General features: G+C 45.5%; 1 protein-coding gene across 7 annotated transcripts in view; it reads right to left on the bottom strand.

Moving 5' to 3' along the window:
- Nucleotides 1-19,398, bottom strand: part of FAM120B (family with sequence similarity 120 member B) — a 224,095-nt gene that overhangs the window by 27,772 nt on the left and 176,925 nt on the right. For 6 of the 7 annotated variants that reach the window (XM_083176370.1, XM_083176373.1, XM_083176374.1 and 3 more), the window contains 2 exons: nucleotides 8,062-8,172; nucleotides 4,879-4,989 (listed from right to left, as the gene is read on the bottom strand). In XM_083176370.1, coding sequence (XP_083032496.1) covers nucleotides 4,879-4,989; nucleotides 8,062-8,172 — 222 coding nt within the window. Of the gene's footprint in view, nucleotides 1-4,878; nucleotides 4,990-7,152; nucleotides 7,413-8,061; nucleotides 8,173-19,398 lie in introns of those variants that run through there. The other variant, XR_014471647.1, reaches the window with a different exon arrangement.

The following is a 19,398-nucleotide window of genomic DNA, read 5'->3' as shown; positions in this document are numbered from 1 at the left end:
TGTGGCACCGTCTGGTGAGCCAATCAGAGCTCGCATACCGGAAGTCATTCTGATTGGCTGCTGGGCCGCGAGCCTCGATTAGCGACATATTTTATATGGCCATCAGCATCTGGACTGCAGAGGTGGAGAAGACGGCGCTGCAGGAGTAGTATAATTCAGCTGGGGCAAGCAGTAAAGTGTGGAGGGTGGACTAGTAATCAGTCCCAGGCCCCACAATTTCTAGTAGCAGCCCTGGTGATGGCCGCTGTAATAGCTTTCAGAGACCCCAAAAGCCCAGCCATCCACTCGGCTATTACTGTGCCATCTGTGTGTGAATGCGTCTGACTCACTGTATGCCCCATCACACTTTACCCCCCTGTACTGTTTGTGCACCCATGGTGTCAGCTGTCACCTATCTGTACTGCACATGGCCATACCTGTTGGTCGCTGGCGCTGTGACCTCTCTGGGTAAAGTACTCTTACAGCGGATTTGCCTGCCCCGTATTTATCCAGACGCACACAAATAAAAGTACATTTGGTACTTGTTTCCTAACAGGGTGCCACCGATTTTAATTGTATGAAATCGGGTCGATCGTATTGCATGTGACCAAATCGCATGTGATGCGATCGACCCGATTTTTGCATTGGAACCAATGTTAAATGGTCACTGAGACCCGATTTTACATTGGCCCCAATGTTAAATGCTCCCCAGACCCCATTTTTCATTGTATACCCACCCTGATTGGTAATTACTATGTGAAATGTCCCCCCATTGTTAACGCCACGATCAACGAAAACCCGAAGCGTAGTGAGCGCAACGAGCCCACGAGGGGCGGCGGTACGCGTCCTCCGACCTTTTCAAACCCCCACTAATCCACGTCGGCATGGAGTGAGGCGAGCGCAGTGAGCCACCGAGCCCGAAGCGTGGCGAGCGCAGCGCATTACTTCAGACGTATTACGTGTCCGCTCGCCACGCTTCGGGCTCGGTGGCTCGCTGCGCTCAGCACACTATATAAAATCATCTCCACGCCGACGTGGATAGTGGGGTATGAAAAGGTCGGAGGACGCGTAACGCCGCCCCTCGCGGGCTCGCTACGCTTCGGATTGACATTGATCATGGCGTTGTGTTAACAATGGGGGGCATTTCACATAATTAACCATGAGGGTGGGTTTACAATTAAAAATCGGGTCTGGGGGGCATTTAACATAGGGTGCAATGTAAAATCGGGTCTCAGGGACCATTTTTACATTGGGTCCAATGTAAAAATCGGGTCGATCGCGTCGCATTATAATGGCATGCGATGCGACCGATTTTCAAAGTGTGTTAAAAACGTCTTTAAAGCCCGAAAATTGGGTCGGTCGAGTCCCATGCTAGGAAACCAGTACCGTACATTTTCAATGACTTCTATTTGCGAAGGCAGGAGAAATCATTCGATGGTTGGCGATCATCAAATGACTTCTCCTGCAGTGGAGGCATGTGAGGGGATGTGTTTTTGTCACACATCCAGTCACATGTTAACCAGGGGAATCGGTGGCAGCAGGGTGGGGTGGGTGGGGGTTTTGGGGGCGTTTGGACGGACAGAGTTTCAGGCACTCGGTAAGCTGCAAAGTTTGCAGCTTACCGAGCCAACCTGAATCAGGCCCATTGTTTCCATGTTGGAAAACTTATTCTCCTATAGCTCAGGCTCCATATGAAGAATTCATCGAAATAATTGTATTTTATGGTATCAGGCAACAAGAAGAAAACCTGTTTGTTAATTACAAAGAAAACATAAAAGCTTAATTATCGAGTATATTCTGAAAAATAAAAAGACTGTACTAGATAATCATAGCTAGAATGGAATCGGTTGTATTTTCTTCAATTTCAGAGAAAATAAAATAGTATTTTATAATACAACGTGATTAAATTTTGCGGTCTCCAAATATATTTATTTGAGGCAAAAAGAAACACAAGATAATGTTAATTTACTGTACCTAAGGATATGCCCAAATTTCAAACAAACAAAATGTTTAGAAAATAATTTTACCTGGACTACTATATATAAGGGTCATATTCATGACCCTAAGGCAAGAGTACTCTACCATCATATTCATGCAAAGGATTAAATCGTGACCACTGCCCAGAGGCGGAACTAGCAAGCAGTAGGCCCAGGTGCAGAAATATGCTTCGCCAGCCCCCCCCTCCCCCCCATACTCATAATAGGAACAGTGTGCGCCGAAGGCGGGCGTAAAAAAAAAAATTAAGGCATAGCTTTGTGGGAAAGTGGAGTGGAAAAATAGGGTCACAGTAGTGTCCATTATTCACATTAAACCACATAATAGTGCCACTTGTATACATTGCACCAGGTACAGCCCTTCATACCCCTTTCTGATCGCATTTAAAACCGGGTTATTGGCGGGTCGATGTGAAAGCACCAAACTGAATAACCAGGGTCGACCTACCTAGCATTGCAACCCGGGTTATAAGAAGGGTTAAACCCGGGTCACCCTGTGTATAATGGGCTTAGTGTGAAAGGGTCGTACCCAGGATAAAAATAGCGGGTCCGATACAGGATAGTGATCTGAATGAGCCCCTTGGACAGGGGCTCCTGGGCCAGGATTACGCACACCCTAATGCCCATTACACCTTGTCATACACTGTAATGCCAATTACACATTGTCAGACACTGCAGTACCCATTACACATGATGTCACACATTGTAATGCCTATTACACATTAAGACACACACCGTAATGCCCATTACACATTATGACACACACCGTAATGCCTATTACACATTATGCATCACACGTAATGTCCATGACATATTATGCCCCCAGTAATGTCCCTTACACATAATTCTCCCAGTAAACAATGACCACATTAGTGCCCCTTACAGAATTCCCATATTAGTGCCATATAAGAGGGGAGGAGAGAGCTCACCACGGCCCTGTGTGCTGTGTGCTCAGCTCCTATGCTGCTGAGCGGCTGATACCATCACTGAAAGACAGTTAAAATATGGCACAGGCTAGTGAGTCAACTGGAGCTTGCGGTTCAGCAGCCAATTGCTAACTGGAACTGCTGGTTCGTGAGCTCTGATAGGCTGGTGGGCATGAGACATATTTCAAATTTCCTTCAGCGCTCGTTTGAGCCCCTCAGCAGCCAAGGAGCTGAGTGCACACCATGGCGTTGGGTGGTGAGTAACCATCTCTCCATTCCCGTCACCCCTGCATCTCTCACTCCCTCCACCTCTCCCTCTCCATCACCTCTGCATCTCTTATTCCCTCCACCTCTCTGCCCCGTCATTCCTGCATTTCTAAATCCACATCACCCCTGCACTTTTCCTCCCCCTTGTCACCAGTGCACAGCCCACATACACCCCCTAAAAGCTATCTCCATACCCCTATACCCAGAGATGGACTGGGCCATCAAATCAGCCCGTGCATTTGTGCGTGATGTGAAGTTGCATGTGTGCACACGCCTGGATGCGTGCACCGCTGTTCCCGGTGTACAGGAGAGAGGAGAATAGCCATAAGTTATTGACCCCTCTCTCCTGGACCCAGTCAGAGAGATCCACCTGACCAGCTGTGAGACCAGCGGCTCTATGTGCGCTGACGGGAAGAGGATGCTTCCTCCATGGATTAGCAAATTGGTCCACCTGGCCATGGGCCCCTCTCGCATTTGCCAGATGGCCAGTCCGACCCTGCCTATACCCACCACACACACTACTCCTCCTGTGCGCCCACATATACCCCATATGCCTCTACCCTTACATTACCTACTGCCCATGTCTTCCAAAATGCACCCTATACCCCTCTACTCAAAACATACCCTACTCCTCCTATCTCCTACAATTACCTCATAATATATCGCTACCCCAACAAATCCTGCACTTCACATATCCCATAACTCAACCCCCCCCCTCCTCCACATCCCACATGACCGCCATCTCCTTTATCTTGTTAGGCTGGTCCCCTTCTGGACTGGTAACCACTCTGACTTACCAGAACATTGGAGAAGCCGGGCAGGATGAAGCTGTGGCAGGTGGCTGGCTTCTGTACTCCTTCCTGTAGCCTGCTAGCTGTCCATTCAGAAGGCAGCCGTCACAGCCAGCACTGCACTGGTGGCTGTGACGGCTGTGTCACTCTGCTGGGGGAGCAGTGCAGTGGATCTGTTCCACAACAGAGATCCGATCTGTCACCCCCTCCTCGCCACGCAACATCCCCAACGTTCGCTTTCTTCCTGGGACCACCGCACACACACTGCTAAACTTTCAGTTACAAAAGAAAAGGATGAAAATGACAGCATGCAGTGCAGATTGCAGCGGGCCCCAGGAACTGGCTTGGGCCCCAGTGCACTACGCCGCCGTTAGTTCCGCCTCTGCCACTGCCCTATGTAAAAAATGTGCCTTGAGAATGTTTAAAAGGATATCGATTAATTTTTTTGCTGAGACTATCAAAAGTTTATACAGGTCGGGTCTCCCTTATCCATGTATTCCAAAAAACGAAATATTCTGAAAATCGTGGTTTTTCAGAATATTTTAGGTTTTTTGGGGGTGTTATTCCCCCCTGCCCCTTTTTTTCATACTTACCTCATACCCCGATGTCCAAGGCGGCCTTCAGGATCCTCTTCAGTGGCATCTCCGGTCCCAGGGGTGCATTGCACGAGTGCGCGGACGCGCCAGTGACGTAACCGGCATGCCCGCGCACTCGCGCAGTGCACCTGTGGGACTGGAGATGCTGCTTAAGAGGATCCTGAAGGCTGCCATGGACATCAGGAGACCATCGGGGCACCGCAGGGGTATCAGGTAAGTATGGGGAAAAATAAATATTCCAAAATCCGGAAAAATCCCTTATCCAAAATGCTCGTGGTCACAAGCATTTTCGGATAAGGGATACTCAACCTGGGATATAAATTACCTTGATGTTCTGCTTGATGTCTTGAGGTGTCACTCCAGTCATTTCTTTTGCCCCTGTGTTCGCGTGGAGGATTAAATTGCCTGTCTCTCGGTGAGAAATTACCAGACATTGCTGAAAAATAAAGCAGCATATGTTATTCATATAGTATTAATAACAAAGTAATTGAGTAGCTATTTTCTCCAATGGACTCAAGGTGATTTAACGATACATGAACAAAAATGATTCTACTTCTATTGTACTGCATTAGTGCTGCTTCCTCACTGTTCAGATGTCACTGTTCACTGTTCAGAATCTTTCTGGAGTATGCACAGTATGTTTACATGGGTTTCCTCTGGGTGTCCCTCTTTCACCTTTCACAAATTTCAGTACATAATAGCAGGTACTCCTGAAGTCTAAGTTAGTGCGTAAGTTAATGATATACAGATTTGAATCTCCATAAAGGCAGGAAATGGTGTAATGATGTGAATGATCAAATATTCTCTCTATACTGCTTTGCATAGTCATAGCATCATATAATTTAATGGTAGACCAAATTAAGGCATAGCTTTGTGGGAAAGTGGAGTGGAAAAATAGGGTCACAGCAGTGTCCATTATTCACATTAAACCACATAATAGTGCCACTTGTATACATTGCACCAGGTACAGCCCTTCATACCCCTTTCAGATCGCATTTAAAACCGGGTTATTGGCGGGTCGATGTGAAAGCACCAAACTGAATAACCAGGGTCGACCTACCTAGCATTGCAACCCGGGTTATAAGAAGGGTTAAACCCGGGTCACCCTGTGTATAATGGGCTTAGTGTGAAAGGGTCGTACCCAGGATAAAAATAGCGGGTCCGATACAGGATAGCGATCTGAATGAGCCCCTTGGACAGGGGCTCCTGGGCCAGGATTACGCACACCCTAATGCCCATTACACCTTGTCATACACTGTAATGCCAATTACACATTGTCAGACACTGCAGTACCCATTACACATGATGTCACACATTGTAATGCCTATTACACATTAAGACACACACCGTAATGCCCATTACACATTATGACACACACCGTAATGCCTATTACACATTATGCATCACACGTAATGTCCATGACATATTATGCCCCCAGTAATGTCCCTTACACATAATTCTCCCAGTAAACAATGACCACATTAGTGCCCCTTACAGAATTCCCATATTAGTGCCATATAAGAGGGGATGAGAGAGCTCACCACGGCCCTGTGTGCTATGTGCTCAGCTCCTATGCTGCTGAGCGGCTGATACCATCACTGAAAGACAGTTAAAATATGGCACAGGCTAGTGAGTCAACTGGAGCTTGCGGTTCAGCAGCCAATTGCTAACTGCAACTGCTGGTTCGTGAGCTCTGATAGGCTGGTGGGCATGAGACATATTTCAAATTTCCTTCAGCGCTCGTTTGAGCCCCTCAGCAGCCAAGGAGCTGAGTGCATACCATGGCGTTGGGTGGTGAGTAACCATCTCTCCATTCCCGTCACCCCTGCATCTCTCACTCGCTCCACCTCTCCCTCTCCATCACCTCTGCATCTCTTATTCCCTCCACCTCTCTGCCCCGTCATTCCTGCATTTCTAAATCCACATCACCCCTGCACTTTTCCTGCCCCTTGTCACCAGTGCACAGCCCACATACACCCCCTAAAAGCTATCTCCATACCCCTATACCCAGGGATGGACTGGGCCATCAAATCAGCCCTTACATTTGTGCGCGATGTGAAGTTGCGTGTGTGCACACACGCCTGGATGCGTGCACCGCTGATCCCGGTGTACAGGAGAGAGGGGAATAGCCATATGTGATTGACCCCTCTCTCCTGGACCCAGTCAGAGAGATCCACCTGACCAGCTGTGAGACCAGCGGCTCTATGTGCGCTGACGGGAAGAGGATGCTTCCTCCATGGATTAGCAAATCGGTCCACCTGGCCATGGGCCCCTCTCGCATTTGCCAGATGGCCAGTCCGACCCTGCCTATATCCACCACACACACTACTCCTCCTGTGCGCCCACATATACCCCATATGCCTCTACCCTTACATTACCTACTGCCCATGTCTCCGAAATGCACCCTATACCCCTCTACTCAAAACATACCCTACTCCTCCTATCTCCTACAATTACCTCATAATATATCGCTTCCCCAACACATCCTGCACTTCACATATCCCATAACTCAACCCCCCCCTCCACATCCCACATGACCGCCATCTCCTTTATCTTGTTAGACTGGTCCCCTTCTGGACTGGTAACCACTCTGACTTACCAGAACATTGGAGAAGCCGGGCAGGATGAAGTTAGCTGTGGCAGGTGGCTGGCTTCTGTTCTCCTTCCTGTAGCCTGCTAGATGTCCATTCAGAAGGCAGCCGTCACAGCCAGCACTGCACTGGTGGCTGTGTCACTCTGCTGGGGGAGCAGTGCAGTGGATCGGTTCCACAACAGAGATCCGATCTGTCACCCCTCCTCGCCACACAACATCCCCAACGTTCGCTTTCCTCCTGGGACCACCGCACACACACTGCTAAACTTTCAGTTACAAAAGAAAAGGATGAAAATGACAGCATGCAGTGCAGATTGCAGCGGGCCCCAGGAACTGGCTTGGGCCCCAGTGCACTACGCCGCCGGTAGTTCCGCCTCTGCCACTGCCCTATGTAAAAAATGTGCCTTGAGAATGTTTAAAAGGATATCGATTCATTTTTTTGCGGATACTATCAAAAGTTTATACAGGTCGGGTCTCCCTTATCCATGTATTCCAAAAACCGAAATATTCTGAAAATCGTGGTTTTTCAGAATATTTTAGGTTTTTTGGGGGTGTTATTCCCCCCCGCCCCTTTTTTTCATACTTACCTCATACCCCGATGTCCAAGGCGGCCTTCAGGATCCTCTTCAGCGGCATCTCCGGTCCCAGGGGTGCATTGCACGAGTGCGCGGGCGCGCCAGTGACGTAACCGGCATGCCCCCGCACTCGCGCAGTGCACCTGTGGGACTGGAGATGCTGCTTAAGAGGATCCTGAAGGCTGCCATGGACATCAGGGGACCATCGGGGCACCGCAGGGGTATCAGGTAAGTATGGGGAAAAATAAATATTCCAAAATCCGGAAAAATCCCTTATCCAAAATGCTCGTGGTCACAAGCATTTTCGGATAAGGGATACTCAACCTGGGATATAAATTACCTTGATGTTCTGCTTGATGTCTTGAGGTGTCACTCCAGTCATTTCTTTTGCCCCTGTGTTCGCGTGGAGGATTAAATTGCCTGTCTCTCGGTGAGAAATTACCAGACATTGCTGAAAAATAAAGCAGCATATGTTATTCATATAGTATTAATAATAAAGTAATTGAGTAGCTATTTTCTCCAATGGACTCAAGGTGATTTAATGATACATGAACAAAAATGATCCTACTTCTATTGCACTGCATTAGTGCTGCTTCCTCACTGTTCAGATGTCACTGTTCAGAATCTTTCTGGAGTATGCACAGTATGTTTACATGGGTTTCCTCTGGGTGTCCCTCTTTCACCTTTCACAAATTTCAGTACATAATAGCAGGTACTCCTGAAGTCTAAGTTAGTGCGTTAGTTAATGATATACAGATTTGAATCTCCATAAAGGCAGGAAATGGTGTAATGATGTGAATGATCACATATTCTCTCTATACTGCTTTGCATAGTCATAGCATCATATAATTTAATGGTAGACCAGATCGACTTGGGCCATCTAGCCTGTACATGCACACATTAGGGTTCATTTTTGTCTGGAGCCAATTAAGTATATATTTGGAGTGAGTACCCGGAAGAAACCTACACAACTGCAAATTCCACACAGTTAAGCTGGGTACACATATGTACAATCGTCGGGCCGTTCTTCCGATCTGCGGACGAACGGCCGTTCGATTGTATATATGTGTACGCTGTCCCGATCCCTTCGTTGCGATCGATAAACGGCCAAAAACGCTCTTGGCCGTCCACGGTCGGTCGGTCGCAGGTTCTTTGCTGCTTAATATTCTTCCGACAGGACGGCTCCATATCGAAAGAAAAGTGACATGTGTACGCACGTTCGATCGATATGCAGCCCGTTCCTGCGATCATTCCTCCCAAAAGCAGCACGCCCATGTGGGTGTTGACTAGCTGCGTCATCCCTCCATCAGCGCAGCATGTAAACAACAGGAAGTCTTCTCCCCCGTACTTTCCGCGCCATGCGGTTAAAGAATATTCGTTGTGTGTGCATTCCTTTTGAAATAAATAATCGTTGTGTGTGCATTCCTGACAGATATAGTTATAGAAGATAGATAGATAGATAGATAGATATGTGATGTTCATTGTTCTGCATAAACACTTAACATTTATTAAGAAATACTGACAAAAAATACTGTGAACACTTTGTTTATTTGGGTGGTCGGACCTGAACAGAGTATCACATACAGGTGCTTGCGTTAAGGTGTAGCAGGAACGCCCACCCACCCAAAAAACATAAAAACACATTTGAACATGGTGGTGTATGTAGTGGAAAGCGGTCCCACGGCAGCAACGCATCACATGGGAACATCCCGGCCTGCTCACATGTGATGCGTTGCTGCCGTGGGACTGCTTGCCATGACATAAGTGCCACGTGTGAAGGTTTAGCAGGAAAGCCCACCCACCCAAAAAACATAAAAACACATTTGAACATGGTGGTGTATGTAGTGGAAAGCGGTCCCACGGCAGCAACGCATCACATGGGAACATCCCGGCCTGCTCACATGTGATGCGTTGCTGCCGTGGGACTGCTTGCCATGACATAAGTGCCACGTGTGAAGGTTTAGCAGGAAAGCCCACCCACCCAAAAAACATAAAAACACATTTGAACATGGTGGTGTATGTAGTGGAAAGCGGTCCCACGGCAGCAACGCATCACATGGGAACATCCCGGCCTGCTCACATGTGATGCGTTGCTGCCGTGGGACTGCTTGCCATGACATAAGTGCCACGTGTGAAGGTGTAGCAGGAAAGCCCACCCACCCAAAAAACATAAAAACACATTTGAACATGGTGGTGTATGTAGTGGAAAGCGGTCCCACGGCAGCAACGCATCACATGGGAACATCCCGGCCTGCTCACATGTGATGCGTTGCTGCCGTGGGACTGCTTGCCATGACATAAGTGCCACGTGTGAAGGTTTAGCAGGAAAGCCCACCCACCCAAAAAACATAAAAACACATTTGAACATGGTGGTGTATGTAGTGGAAAGCGGTCCCACGGCAGCAACGCATCACATGGGAACATCCCGGCCTGCTCACATGGGATGCGTTGCTGCCGTGAGACTGCTTGCCACGACATGCACCATGCTTCTGGCCTCCAAATAAACAAGAAGGAGAAAAAAAGTTAAATTAAGTACACAAACTATTTTTTGACTTTACAATGCAAACCGTTGTAAATTTGACCCCCCACCCACTGGTGTAAAAGATTAAATCAACAGGCATTGTAAAGATATACATATAGGGTACAGGTATGTGCACAGCTATACATATGGGGGACATGTATGTAATTTCCATATTTACCTTCATGTATTTGTCCTGAAGAACTTGGACGATGGCATCACAGGTGTCTGGTATTATCAACCCCAGCGCTTGAGATGATATTGCGGTGGTGAATCTCAGGTCGGCAAGGGTCCTGCCTGTTGCCAGGTAACGCAGCGTTGCCACCAGTCTCTGCTCTGCAGAAATGGGCCTCCTGAAATAGGTGTCCTCTCTCTCTATTAAAGGGGTAACCAGTGTCAGCAGCTCCATAAAGGTAGCGTCATCCATACGGAGATAATTTCTGAAATCATCAGGATTGTTCTCCCGTATCTCCTGTAGCAATGGCATGTGGGAGAAGGTGTCTCTCCTCAGAAGCCAGTCTCTGGTCCAGCAGCTCCGATTCTTGGTCCTTTTTCTTTTTTTAATAGCCCGCAATCTAATGGCCATAGCAGCCAAAATGCACGCACGAGCCTTCCTTCTCCTCAAGCTCATGATTAAAAAGGCCCAAATGCACCGATAGACGAACGAACGTACGTACGTATATCCAGTACAGCTAGCAATGATCTGAATAGTCACGGCTCTATTCACTGTACTACACGAACGATTCTTTGTTCCGTGATCACGCCTCGTTTTGGTATGCTCTTTTAAATCCAGCCCATTATGATAATGTTGTGTACATTTTTATCGTGCGAATAGCCAGAACGGGAGAGTGTGTACGGTGGTACAATCTTTTTCTTGCGATTGTTTGGACGGGAGTACATCGGACGTCGCAAGTAAAATTGTACATATGTGTACGCGCAGATCGGTCGTATGTTTCGGACGGCCGAACGTGTATTCGGTCGATCGAACGGTCGCAAGAAAAATTAAATTGTACATATGTGTACCCAGCTTTAGGTGGGAATTGAACCAATGACCTCAATGCTGTGAGGCAGCAAATGCTAACGATTACACCATCTGTACTGCTTGTAATAGGTAGACGGTATACAAATAAAATTTAGTGATAAATATTTAGGTTGATGATATGTAAATACAAAATGGTAACAGCAGAGTTATATATTATTATCCCAATACAGTAGCCTCCCTAATAACCATTTTTGGGTGCAATGATACATTAATGTCTGAAGGTAGGGGCTGTAGTCAGAACCTTATGGGACACATAACAACATTTTGACAAGGTCCCTGTCCCAATACAGGAAGAAACCTCTTTGAAGCAGTTTTATGACCCATAATAATGAACTAGTTCATTTTCAGAACCATAGCAGCTGTGCCCTACAGTAGTAAATGTTATACCCTGAAGTAGTTCCCTAGCTTACATAATATCACATTGTAGGGCTGTTAATACACATTATATAACACAGTACCCCAATTCACATTAGAGCCTAATTGATCCTATGTCCACTGCAGGCACAGCGACAGGTGGGGTCAAGTGTGATGGGCACGGCCACCATCAAGGGAGTGCTGCAGCCACAGATGTCCTGGGCCTGGCCACTCTGACTCAGAATGAAGGGCCCGGGCCACTCATTCCTCCCACCACACACCCCAACTGCCTCCGCTGAGCTGCCTCTGCTGAAGCCCAGCTATTGCTCATGGAGAGCAGGCTTCTCCTTCACCAAATTCACCTGCAGATGCATTTAAATTGTGGCACCATCTGATGAGCCCATCAGAGCTTTTATACTGGAAGCTGTTCTGATTGGCTGTAGTAGTAGAAGTCAGCTAGGGCCACGCAGAGCCAGGGCGGGCGGTAGGTTTGTCTGTGTGTGTGGGGGGAGTGGGGTGGACTAGTAATCAGTTCCAGGCCTGACCATTTCAACTGGCAGCCCTGGTGATGGGCCCGGTGATCTGAAGGGCCCCAGAGCTTCCATTCCCCTGCCTGGCTGCCTGTACTAGCTTTCAGTGACCCCCACGGCTCGGCCATCCACTCGGGCCTTTACTGTGCTGTCTGTGTGTGAATGAGTCCGACTCACTGTGTGCCTTCTACTTTGTAGTGAAACAGACGGTGATGTTTATTTAGTCATATTGACGTTTCAAGATATATATGTATTTTCGGTACTTGTTTCCTAGCAAGGCGCCCATCGCATCGCATACCAGAAGGCATACGATGGTATTCGATGCGATGTTACGCTATGGCAGCCGATGTTATACAATTTTAAATTGTATACCATCGCATTGTATGCCATTGTATGCCATATAGAATGGTATACGATTTAAAATTGTATACGCATCCTAATTGGTGTTTTCAATGTTAAATGTGCCCCCTAGAATATAATTAATTGTATAAGCACCGTAATGGGTGCTTACAATGTTAAAAGCACCCCCACTTTCAACGCCAACCCGAAGCGTGGCGAGCGGTGGTGGTACGACCTTTTCATACCCCCACTATCCAAGTCGGCGTGGAGTTGATTTTAGATAGTGTGGCGAGCCACCCAGCCCGAAGCGTGGCGAGTGCAGCGCGCCCCGCGAGGGGATGCGGAATACATGTAAAGTAATGCTCGCTGCGTTTGCCACGCTTCGGGCTGGGTGGCTCGCTGCGCTCGCCACACTATATTAAATCAACTGCACGCTGATGTGGATAGTGGGGGTATGAAAAGATCGGAGGATGCGTACCGCTGCGCTCGCCACGCTTCGGGTTGGCGTTGATAGTGGGGGTGGTGTGGGGGTGCATTTAACATTGTAAGCATCCATTAGGGTGCTTATACAATTAAAAATCGTATAGGGGCTTATACAATTTGATATCGCATCGCAGGCGGGCATATGGCATGCAATGCGATGCCATACAACTTAATATCGTGGGCGCCGTGCTAGGAAACAAGTACCGTGTTTTCTTCAGGATAACAAACATGTTTGTACTATTATTACACTTTTTAAGTAAATTGGTTTCAAATTTACTCATTGTGCGCTCCTTCTCACTTCTCCCTACATGCACCGTACTTTGAGGCTGAGACAAGCCTTTGGTGAAGTTGAGCTGCATCATACATTTGGAGACGGATTTTCTTCTTAAAGTCATAGTAACTGACTTTGCACAGATTAAATTTGCATGTATATATATATATATATATATTCATCGGCAGAACCAATCATATTGCTGCGTGAGTAGGAACACAAATTTATCCAGAATACCCCATCCACTAGATGAGAGAGAGAGAGAGAGAGAGAGAGAGAGAGAGAGAGAGAGAGAGAGAGAGAGAGAGAGAGAGCGGGAGGGGATCAGGCAGTGTAGATAAACGTTTCAGCCTTTCCAGGCTCAGGCTTTTATCAATCAGCATACTTGAATTACAAATGACAATTTTACCCTTATGTAGTGCATTGCAGCATACCCCATCCGTGCTGGAATAGTGGATGGGGTATACTGGAGAAATTTGTGTTTCTACCCACACAGAAATATGATTAGGTCTGCCAATGAATACACTCTGTGTAACTGTACTCTTTGCTACTAGGATTAAAAGACATGACAATGTTAATGTCATTTGAGTAAGAAATGAACATTTGAATTAGAGTAGGTTTAATTCTGGATTGAGTCAACAAAATAGAAAAAAAAAAAAGAAAATCCATTAGACACATGAAGGGAAGTGCTCTGGATGTACAGAGTTATTCCATTTATGATACTGAAATTTTCACTCATCACTCACATGGGTATGCTATTGATGTAAGTGATATGTACCTCTATAAGCTGAACTAATGGCTCAGCAACTTTCTATGCTTGTCACCTCAACAAATAGCATTAGAAAAACAAATAGAACCTGGTCTTTCTATGCAATGTGTGAGCCCAATAGATTTCAACATCAGGTCAGATCTTGATTTGACATTACCCAAACAGAAAACTTCTGGATGTTTTGGTGTTTCATCTTATACTTGCACACAACCTTCAACATCCAACTCATAAATAAATTCAGAGTAAAAATTTTCTGTAATGTCATTAGTCATAAAACTTGTAGTATGTCTAGTGTACTATGCAGTCAAGGGTAGGGGAGGGAATGTACATTATTTCTAATTGTTTTCAATGACTAAACTGAAGTCCACATTATTTGATTCCTCAGTGCTGTGTAATTATTGCTTGAAGTTTTCAAATGCATTGGCAAGCCACAACAAATATATACCATTGTAAAAGTTAGGATTATTATTAAGTGTATTTGCAATGTATTTCTAAGACCATGTGACTCACTACTACGACCACGTATGCACACATCCTGCGAGGCATGTGCAGTGTCACTTTTTTGTAATTATGAGACAAATGTACAGTTGTAAAAAAGGGTGTGGTACAGGGGTCCAACAGTCGGGATCCCGACAGTCTTTAGCCCGACTGGCCGGACTCAGACAGCATGGCTAGCGCAACAAAGCCCCTTGCGGGCTCGCTACGCTTGCCACCTATTCTAATCTCCCTCTATGGGGGTCCACGAGGGAGAATAGCCGGTGGCCGTCGGGAACCCGTCCGTCTGTGTTTTATCAGTCGGATCCCGACGTCAGGTAAATGACTGTCTGGATCCCGACTGTCGGGACCCTGTCAGGCACCAGTAAAAAAAACAATTTGCACCAAAATATGTAATAAAATACATTTAATAATATACATTTTCCTTCCTACCATTATAAGATTTATTTTCCACCGGGATCAAACTACAGTATTTATAACAAAAATGGGGGGACGACTATTATTATTCAGATATAATAATGTAGAGAGCGCACTGAATATTTATTAAAAAACAACAAATAATTAAAACAATCACAATCTCAATATTTTGATAAAAGATGATTAGACACACACGGGCATGCACTTAAACCTAGCACAGTTCATGTAAAGTATATGAAGTCCAATGGCTCTTACCCGCTGAGGCAGATGGGAGAAAAACCAGTTAACGGGGAGCTGATATATTGTATGGGAATGAAGTTTTTGAAAAGTCCATCCAATAAAGTTATGGGTTAAATGTGACAATGGAATGATGATGGGGAAGCGGGGGAACAGTTGAAATGAATGAAGCTTGTGGGAAACTCACTTGCTGGATTAGATGGTCCTGTGCTTCAACCTACTGGTGATGGTATATAGCCGAGAGCACGTCCAGAGCAAACAGTGGTGCGGCTGGGTACTTGGATGATATGCCATCTCGTCTACCGCCGTGACGTCCCAAGGAGAGAGCCGACGACGGGAGTGACTGGACACCTGCCGCACTTGGGTTGCCGTGAGACTTGATGCAAGCTGTACCTCTCGGGGGTCCCATTGGAAGTTCAGGTTGGTCAGGGTTCGCCGCAGGTCGCCCTTCCACTTGTGGGTACCAGCACCGAGGGAAACGAGGTAGATTCGGAATCAGAGATAGAACAAGTGGTGGGTATAGGTGGATGCCGGGTGGCCCTCCCAGTCTTAACGCGTTTCTCCGTCGTGGGATCAGACGGTTTCCTCATATGGGAGTGTGTCTGGCTGCCCATTTTAAAAGGTGAATCAACCAATCAGTGGTGGGACTTCAATTAGAGTACACCTGTACTAGCAGCACGCCTTTAATTAGTATGAGAGCCCGGTTTGTGTGGCTTAAAATCATCACTAAGTCAAAAGTCAGTTATTTACTTTGTTTCCATATCATAACATAACAATTATAATACAAAAGAAAAAAGTGGCAATCTTGAAGGTCACAATATATTTATTATTCTAATAGGTCTCTATGTATAAATCTCATTTACTATTTTCGGGTTTTCACTTTTTTTTTAATTAAAAAATTATTTTAAAAGAGAGCTTCATATATTTCCAAAACTCTCTATAACCATATTTGGAGCCTGTGGCTCAATCAGCAAGGATACAGACTCAGAAAAGGAGCTTATCCCAGTTCCCGGTTCGAATCCTGTTGAGAGGGCATGTGAATTTTGATCAAACAATTATATTTAAGATTGTATTTTGCACCTATTGTTGTCAGTCTATAATTCTGCTCTATTTTAGAGACATTTTATCAAATGAGGATATATATATACTTCATCAAATTGGGGCAGTGTATTCCCATATTGCATGGATGAAATTATCCCAATTATAAACTACCAACACAAGTACATACAATTTTAACTCACGGCAACCCAAGTGCGTCAGGTGTCCAGTCACTCCCGTCGTCGGCTCTCTCCTTGGGACGTCACGGCGGTAGATGAGACGGCATATCATCCAAGTACCCAGCCGCACCACTGTTTGCTCTGGTCGTGCTCCCGGCTATATACCATCACCAGCCGGTTGAAGCACAGGACCACCTAATCCAGCAAGTGAGTTTCCTGCAAGCTTCATTCATTTCAACTGTTCCCCCGCTTCCCCATCATCATTCCATTGTAACATTTAACCCATAACTTTATTGGATGGACTTTTCAAAAACTTCATTCCCATACAATATATCAGCTCCCCGTTAACTGGTTTTTCTTCCATCTGCCTCAGCGGGTAAGAGCCATTGGACTTCATATACAGTACATGAACTGTGCTAGGTTTAAGTGCATGCCCGTGTGTGTCTAATCATCTTTTATCAAAATATTGAGATTGTGATTGTTTTGATTATTTGTTGTTTTTTAATAAATATATGTGTTTAATTCAGTGCGCTCTCTACATTATTATATCTGAATAATAATAGTCGTCCCCCCATTTTTGTCTTATTGGGTCCCTTAAAGGTTCCCACTGGGAGCTGCCTTAATACACTTTGTTTTTTAGTAAATCCACCATAATTTGTTGCGCCTGATTTTAGTGTTTTGTCTTTTAGTATTTATAACAGTACAAAAAATTATTAAATGCATCTGGTGACTAGTGCAATTAATAATGAATAGCATCTGATGTGCATCTGATTATATAGAAGAGTAAATATTCAGTATTATACTCATGCACAGCTGCAGTGAAATAGCTACTAGGGCTGCATAGTCTGCAGCCCCTAGAACAAAATTGTAGCTGACAAATCATCGCAGTGTGGGCTTCCTGCTGAAAGGCCATGCTGCTAATTGGTTTCTAGACTGGCAGTCATGCAGTGGGGACCCTAGCAGTTTAAACAGTAACTGGTGTCCAACCTCATATATATAGAAATAGAAAGGCTGTTTAGGAGTTCTGCAATACTGTCAGGAAATTAAAGGGGTCCCCACAGTATAATTTCCATCAACAGTCTCTTCTCCTTGACTGATGCTGGGAAGAGACATGGCTGTGTTCCGGGGATGTCCCAGCATGGTTACTTCCAGCATAATTGAGGGGCAAACTGGGACAGCAGATGTGCCTGTAGCAGCATAATGCTAAGAAAGAAGAAGCCACCCACAGGGACCAGGGCCACGTAGCAGCCACAGCCCCTGCACCTACTGTAGCTCTAACTGGGTAACTAGGTTCTAGGTAACTAGGTTCTACTACAAATGGAAACTGGGTGTTCAAAGTTTATGAGGAACTGTGTATTAATGATCAATATAAATATGTATGTGTATATCACATCTATAGGGGACATAACCTATTACAAGCTGTAAAATACTGCTTCTAAAGTGTGTGTATCAATCCCCTGTTGCGGTTATTATGTGTATTATTCCCCATGGGACAAATGTTTATATATATATATATATATATATATATATATATATATATATATATATATATATATATATATATATATATATATATATATATATATATATATATATATATATATATATAGCCAATAGAGACGGCGGCACTCAAAGGGACTTTGGAAAAGAAATTCAGACCACTCTGGGGTTCAAGTCCCTAGAGTGGTCTGAATTTCTTTTCCAAAGTCCCTTTGAGTGCCGCCGTCTCCATTGGCTCTATTACTTTGGGTGCTTGCTGCATCCTGGAAGGCACCTGGGCAGGTTACCATACCACAAGGAGGAGTGCCGGCCTTAACTGCTGGGGTGACCTCCAGAACCGTCAAAGTCCAAAATATATAGAAGAGAAAGAGGCACTCACCAAACTCCAATTTGCAATTAAAAATGCTGGGTATTTTATTCAAACCTTCATAGGTGCATAAATAAAGATGCCAATCAACGTTTCTGTCCTCTCAGGACCGTTGTCAGGAGTATCAATCCATATATATCACTTGCAATAAACCCACAGCACAGACTGTGCAGCAGTACCTACAGCAAGGTACCTGCTGCTGGACTACCCATATATATATATACCCCAAGTACCCTGCTCAAACATGGAGCCAAAACTTGAATTCCTGTTAGCTTATAGCTGACACAAACTGGATAGATTATCTCATTTCCGGCCATCTATAAACAACTGTTGGATTAATAACTAGATGTAGCCAACTATAAAAAGATCATCAGGGCTTTGGAGAAGGACAGGGCTTACCTGATCTATTAACATACAGTTGCTGCACTGTCTATTCCCGGCTGAGTCCGCACATATGGGGCGGTATTCAATGAGCCTGATTTGCCATGTTTTTATGGCGAATTTGTGCTGTTTGGCGAATTTCTGACTAAAACGGTGAATCACCCTATTCAATGACCACATGGCGAATACATTTGAAGGTTTTTTTCGCCATGATTCACCGAGTAGCAATCGCTATCTTTTTATGGTGAAGTGGAATGTGAACTTTTAAAATAAAGTGTTTTGTTTTTTACATTTGGTGTAAAAAAATCAGGAATTTTATTCTGAGGAGGGGCATGCTATTTTTATTCATGTGCTGTAAGCACATGAATATATATTTAATTTAAAAAAAAAAAAAAAAAAAAATATATATATATATATATATATATATATATATATATATATTTTTTTACACAGCAGCCAGCAGGGGGCGCCGGAGCCGAGCCGCTCATTACATATTCATATATTCACTGCACCCGATCGTTACGATCGGGTATAGTGAATATACGGTCTCCTGCTGGCACCCCCGGGGGGCAGCCTGTGCTGCCTGGCACCCAGGGAGCCCACCTACCCCCCACAAAGTTCTGGGGTAGGCAGAGAGACTTCCATCTCTCTGCCTGCCACCGTCCTCAGGCTCCCTGCGGCAATCGCCGCAGGAGCTCATATTCGCCAGTCAGGGGCAGCGAGCCCCTGACACGTTGAATACCGGAGCCCGCCGGCT

This window comes from Crinia signifera, chromosome 3, assembly GCF_055691185.1.
Source record: "Crinia signifera chromosome 3, ASM5569118v1, whole genome shotgun sequence".
Classification (NCBI taxonomy): Eukaryota; Metazoa; Chordata; class Amphibia; order Anura; family Myobatrachidae; genus Crinia; species Crinia signifera.
The sequence above is the reverse complement of the archived record's forward strand: the minus strand, read 5'-3'. Positions and strand labels throughout refer to the sequence as shown.